The sequence below is a fragment of the Gavialis gangeticus genome, unplaced genomic scaffold, assembly GCF_001723915.1.
Source record: "Gavialis gangeticus isolate Ggan-Ray unplaced genomic scaffold, GavGan_comp1, whole genome shotgun sequence".
Taxonomy (NCBI): Eukaryota; Metazoa; Chordata; order Crocodylia; family Gavialidae; genus Gavialis; species Gavialis gangeticus.
The window spans coordinates 42,321,965-42,328,693 of record NW_017729006.1 but is presented as its reverse complement, the minus strand read 5'-3'; the positions used below and the strand labels follow the sequence as shown (position 1 = coordinate 42,328,693).

At 43.3% G+C, this 6,729-nt stretch overlaps 1 protein-coding gene across 4 annotated transcripts in view; it reads left to right on the top strand.

Annotated features, from left to right (window-relative positions):
• Window positions 1–6,729, top strand: part of TNS3 (tensin 3) — a 364,194-nt gene that overhangs the window by 98,764 nt on the left and 258,701 nt on the right. For 2 of the 4 annotated variants that reach the window (XM_019509126.1, XM_019509129.1), the window contains exons 2-3: window positions 3,101–3,153; window positions 5,211–5,379. In XM_019509126.1, coding sequence (XP_019364671.1) covers window positions 5,230–5,379 — 150 coding nt within the window. In that variant the 5' untranslated portion in view covers window positions 3,101–3,153; window positions 5,211–5,229. Of the gene's footprint in view, window positions 1–3,100; window positions 3,154–5,207; window positions 5,380–6,729 lie in introns of all 4 variants that reach the window. The other 2 variants (XM_019509125.1, XM_019509128.1) reach the window with 1 other exon arrangement.

Below are 6,729 nucleotides of genomic sequence, written 5' to 3'. Positions count from 1 at the left end.
CCCAGCTCCCCAGCCTGCTGCCTGCTGCCGACCCGTTGTGGGCTTGGGTGGAGGGGAGGGGGTGGGTGCACACTCCTGGGGGTCAGGAGAGCCCATGTCCCCCACATCTTTGCTGTGTATTGGTGGGCTCCTGCCCTGCTGCCCTCCCCTGGTGCTTCTGTGACCCTGTGCTGCAAATAACAGAACTGAGCAGGAAGCTGCCTGCCGCTGTGAGCTCCATGCTGTCCTAGCAACATGTCCCCTGCCTACACAGCTGCAGCAGGAGTGGCAGCACAGGGTTGCACACAAGGGATGCGGGCAGCAAAGATCTCGCAGTCGCAGGCAGCTTCCTGCATGGCTCCGCTGTTCCCTGCAGCACCAGGTCACACATACTGCGGAGGCCCCGGGGGAGAGCAGCAAGGCAGGGAGCACGAGCCTGAAGCAGGCAGCAAGCAGCCCCTAGCTTGTGTACAGGGCAGCCCAAGCAGCCCCTGCCTTGTACACACTGCAGCATGGAGAAGCCCGCCCCCCATCCAAACTCACCCTGTCCCCACCCCACACTCATATCTGGGGGCATATGCCCCCCCCCAGACTGGACGCCACAGCAGAGAACCAGCCCTGCCCCCCTGAATGAGCTGCTCACGGCCCCGTCCTGCTCTCCACCAGGGCCCTGCAGCCACACATTGCAGCCCCAAGCCCCAAGTTCTAGGCACTGCCTAGCTGGGCAGCATCCCCAGCTGTTCTGCCCAACTTCCTCCCTCCCTATGGGGGGCCTCAATCCCCCCATCCCTCAGCTTAGCTGCTGGAGCTGCTCTCCAGACTGCCTGGCGGCCATGTGCATATACGTGTACATGGCACCCCGTGCCTGACCGCCCTTCTCCCACTCCCTTCCAGCCCCTTAGAGGCTGGAACTCTGCCACTTTGCAGAGGGCTCGTCGGAAAACTGCAAAATCCACACATTTCTCTAGTAAAATGAGAAATCCGTGTTTGCCTCCAGTAAAAGGTTAAAATGCTCAGTTTACTCTGGGTCTTTTTACTCCATGGGAAATGGAAAACTTGGATCCCTGCCCATCAGGATGACCAGTAGTTAACCAGGCAACTGAAAGAGGAACATTCAGCAAATCTCTTTACTTGAAAGCCTTCATTGTTGAGGGTTGTTTATATGTTGATTATTATTAATTATTTACTGCTGGTAGCAGTTGGTGAGTTCTGGGTACATTTTTCCGATCCCTGAGAACATCTATCTTAAAAGACAGTTTGTGAAAAGGACTGAGAGCTTCCTACACTGCTTAAAGTTTACTCACTTTTTACCACTGGAATGAATGGAAGTTGAGGATGTCTGTCACATCACAGGAGGCATTTGGCATCTGACAGATATGGTACCCAGGTCTCACTGTCTAGAGGATGCATATGTTACACTTCCATTTTGTCCCATTTTAAAGTCTCCAAAGTAGCTTATTTCCAGAGATTGTGGAAAGGACATGTACCAAGTCTATGCATTTTTGTGTGTCTAAGTCCATGAGTGGTGTCTTAGATTTTTTTTTTCTTATATGAAAAGTAAATTAAACCATTCATGAGTATTTGGCTTTCAGAAATGATATTGGTTTGGTTGGTCTGAGTTCCAGCCTTTATTTACCCTTACTTCACTGTGTGCTGCTCTGTACTGTATGTGGAAATCAGGCAGAGAGATGAATGAGAAAAACCTTCTTCTTAATGAGTTACTAATTGTTCATATAGTTTAAAAAAAACACCCGAGGGGCAGGACAAAGTCTAAAATGTTCCATGTTTTCCTATTGCCAAATTATTTCTTGTTAACATTTAATTCATCCCTGAAAGCTCACAGGGCACTTTAATTCTTAGTCTCTGTTAATACAAAATGAAAAATAATTACAGAAATTGAATATGCATTTCCTATGGAGCAAATTTAATTATAATTAGAACTTACTCCAACATATATGTTCCTGAAGTGTAAGAGAGTTATTCATCTTGTGTACTTCTTTTACTATAAAGGAATTATTTAATAATTATATTCATCAGTTGATTATGAGGAAATCTCTTTAGTTTCATAGGGCCCAAGTCAAAACCCTAGATCCACCAATCTAGAAATCCCAATTCAAATGTGGAGGATTTGAGTTCCTTCTCTAACCTTCATGGCAAATGTCAACAGTGTTGGGTAAACAGTCTTTCTCTTGCAGTAGAAACTTACATGTGAAACAGTAGGGATTTGTATATGGATTTTGGCATACGCTGGTAATGTCCATTATGTTTGGAATTAATGGTAAAAACATGTCTAAAATCATGTTATTATGACGCGTCGTATTTTGGCAATGGACTAGATATGTGGGTAACATTGTTTGTTCTGCTGTGAGTTACAGTTGTGTAAATGCAGTAGTGCTTTGTGAGTCTGTCATTGTGTTATCCAGCCACATCTGTGAAGATAAATGTATTTATAAACACCAAACAACCATTGTGACTATAGTGTCAGTGTCACTGAGCACAAAAAAGCTATAATGGAGACAAAAATACCAAAATATGAAGTAAATTCATTTTGCTTTTAGAGGTAGAAAACACTTTGGGGACAACTCTTTAGTGATGGCAAGAAGAGGACACATTAGCATTGTTTTCAAGTTTAATGATGGGTCTAATACCACTGAACCTAGATGATTTGTTATGTCCCATGGGCTGAATATGGTGTCCAAAGTCATGCAATGTAGCCTGGGGGGCCCCTCATGAGTCTGGAAATTTGGTGGAAGGGGTGCAGTGGTGTGGCAATGTTAGTTGCCATGGTTCCCGGAGCTCCCCTGCTGCTAAATTTCTGGACCTTTGTGGAGCTCTGGAGGCCAGGTGACATGGCCCTGTGCTGGCATGCAGAGTCAGTGTGGCTGGATCCAGCACATGGGGGTGCTCTGCAGCCCAATCTGGCATGCGGGGCTGGGCCAGCACAGTGTATTACCCCTTTACACTGCCCATATGCTGGTTCAGGCCGGTAGACTGGTTTTTGGCAGGTTGGTGGTGGGGGTTTTTTTGATGAAGAAACTTCATGCTGTAAAACATAAAGGCAGCCACGTTCATTAGCAAGAAAGCCATTAACCTGAACCCTGTGTTGGCTTGTTTGTTTCAGACTTCCAGCAGTTGTTCCAAAAGTTCATCCTTCTGTTGTGACAAAGTATCACAGTAAGTATTTCTTTAGCATTTGGGTTGTACTATCACAGTCCTGTGATGCTCTCTTGAATTGGTCCAAAGTAGGGCATGTCCTTCCAAGCTAAGGTCACATTTAAAGACACTTAGTTTATTGTCTTTGAAGGTAAAGTGCATGACATTTAATTTGCAATGGCTGTAGGATTGATCTTTCATGGGCATGTGAAAGATCAATCCTTTATTAAGCTCTATGGGCTTAATGAAACTAATATAAGCACCTTCAGCAGCAGAATATTCTCATTTATTTTTCATGCTCCTACTTCAAATACAATTTAATTGCATAGGCTGAATAGAAGCCTATTCTTTAAGGGTGCAATTCCCCCCAGTGTATAAGGCACAAGTGGCATTTAAATGTTGCACAGGCCTTATGCTGCCCTTTGTAGAAGAAAGTATTTCACCAAAAGTAATCATGAGGCTGATGGACTCATAGCCCAGAAGGCATACACCAAACCAGTGCAGTGCAGGTAGCAGTAGTGTAATATTCTGTCCTACTCTGTTGGCATGCCTCAGTCCACTTTTGGATAGGCTATCATTGCAGGTAAGAAAGAGTTTGCTTTCCATGTGCAGTTAATATAAAGCTTTTCTTCTAAGATCCTTTTATATTATTATCACATTTCTGAATGCTCCCACCTGGGAGCTGGTGGAATGAGTACTGCAGGGGAGCCAGGCATCTTCTGAGTTTTAGTCCTGCCTTTGTGATTCATAGCTTCATAGGTGTTAGGGTCAGAAGGGACCTCAATAGAGCATCAAGTCTGACCCCCTGCATAGGCAGGAAAGAGTGCTGTGTTCAGATGACCCCAGCCAGATGCCTATCTAACCTCTGCTTGAAGACCCCCAGGGTAGGGGAGAGCACAACCTCCCTTGGGAGCCCATTCCAGATTTTGGCCACTCTAACTGTGAAGAAGTTCTTTCTAATGTCCAGTCTAAATCTGCTCTCTGCTAACTTATGGCCATTATTTCTTGTGACCCCCAGGGGCACCTTGGTGAGTAGAGCCTCACCAATTCCCTTCTGTGCCCCCATGATGAATTTGTAGGCAGCCACAAGGTTGCCTCTCAACCTGCTCTTGCAGAGGCTGAAGAGGTCCAGGAGCCCTAGTCTCTCCTTGTAGGGCTTGGCCTGCAAGCCCGTAACCATACAAGTGGCTCTTCTCTGGACCCTCTCCAGGTTATCCACATCCCTCTTGAAGTGTGGCGCCCAAAACTGGACGCAGTACTCCACCTGCGGTCTGACCAGCGCCCAACAGAGGGGAAGTATCACCTCGGTTCTGTTTGTCATATCACCTCCTTGGTTCTGTTTGTCATACAGGTTGATTCACTGTATGATAAAATAGGGTAAAAAAATACAGTAAAAAATCCTTCAGAAGTGTATTAAAATGTATATAGCACAAGGATTTTCAAATTTTACCTGTAAAATATTGCTGTTTGTATCCCCTACACCCAATGCATGTCTGCACGTATGATTTCTGTGCATCTTCACAGATAATACATAATTTTTCTCCTTGTAAAAAGAAACTAGAAGCTTTACTGATATGGTTAGGGGCCTTAGGGCTATATTGTTCAGTTTAAGATTGAAGCAAAAATAAATTTACCTTTATTGGAATGTGCATTAATTTACTATATGTTGTTTGCTATAACACACAACAAACTAGGTAAAAAAAAATATTCAAAAGTTGTTGTTTCATCCCTTAGGATGTTACTGTCAATGTCTGGTAATGCCATTATTCACTACACATAGACCAATCAGAAGCCCCCCCACATTTATTAAAATTTAGGCACATACCCCTTGGCAAAGAACCATGTGCCCCCTTGGGTTACATGTGCCCCAGTTTAAAAATCACTGATAATAGCAAAAGGGTATATGTTTACTGCTTGTTGACAGCATTTATGAACTGCAGTTTCAAATGAAATATCGGGAGCCATAGATGCCCTTTTATGAACCCAAGTAGAAATTTCTACTCATTACCTTTCTCTTTTTTTCCTTCACTTCTTTCCTCTACTTCACCCAAACTGCCACATCTAATTCTTACCAGAAGTGCAGACTTTGATCACATTATGGAGGAGGGCTATGAACTTGACCTAACTTACATCACGGAGCGGATCATTGCTGTGTCCTTTCCTGTGAGCTGTTCAGAGGAAACGTACCTGCACAACCTGCAAGATGTAACCCGAATGCTTAAATCTAAACATGGAGATAACTATCTGGTGAGCGCAGATTCATTTTTTTAGATACTGACACCGATATGAATCAGAAGTGACGCCGAAAAGACTTTATTCCATTTTTACAGCTGCAAGAGACCTGAAACTGGCATGATTTATCTTGCTTAGGTGTACAAGTTGAGTAGTGCAACACACCTTCCTATTGGTGGCACTGCAGTATACATTTTGAGTGGCTTGTTTGTACATTTTACAGATGTTGCAATGGAATAGGTTTAGGGATTGTTCTCATGAAGCAAAATAAGCCCCCACAAGATCCAGATGCCATACTGCAGAACGCGGTTTTTTCTAGTAGCTGGTGACATCTAGATCCTCAGTGGGATGTCTGCTAGTCTCTTACCATCCTCTCTTAGTTGTCACCATTGCTGACTCTGATATAGTACCTAAAGGTACATTGTTTGTTAATCTGTTCCATCCAGTTCTTTTTCATTTAAGTTGATTTAGATTGATTTTTTCCTGTTGTTTATTTTCTGAAGAAAATAAGGTTCTGAGCAAATTTCTGATAAACTCCACGTTCAGAATCTTTTATGATGACCAGAACTGTTATTCTCTTACGCTGTGTGTTTTCTGCTTAGTACATTTAAACTCAGTGGTATGTGCTGCCTCATTCTCTGAGAGCACTTAAAAACCAGAGCCAGCATTTCTGCTGCTAATTGAACTTATTTTTAGACAGCATGAGCAAACTATTAAAACAAAATCCTCAGCTTCAGGAGAGTAAACTTGACATAAACTAGCTTGCAATGTGATTCTACCTGAGAAACGCAAGCTGTTAATGATCATTCATGCACAACTAATGTATACATCCCAACTGCATCATGTACAGGTACTAAACTTGAGCTATGCTTGCAGTGCTGTCTCATGTCCTCTGTATGTCCTATTTAATACATGACTCTGCAGGACTTTTTGTGGTACACAGCAGTGAAGGATTAATGGCCCTTTCACTTTACTCACCATTCCAGGTTCAGTCTGTGGGGCATGGGGTCCCCAGCCACTTAGAAACTGAACAGCCATGGATTAAGTCATATTATAAAGTATAAAGATACATTCATACTAAATACCATGGTTCGTTCAAACACAAAAATGATAAAAATAAGCATAGCTTAACATAATCTGTTGATAGAGACCAAACACAAGAGTTTTAAATCCAATTTGGGGAGATATCTGTATATGACAATATCCCCCAAAATCAGTCACTATAATTAAGGGACCCTCAGACAGCATGGTTTTCATTGACTTTAGAAGGTGCTGTTTGGGTGGTCATTACTACTGAAGGTCAAACAGGTCAAACACTTATGTGTGTACTTAAGCATGAACTTTAGAGCTTTTCATTAGACACCC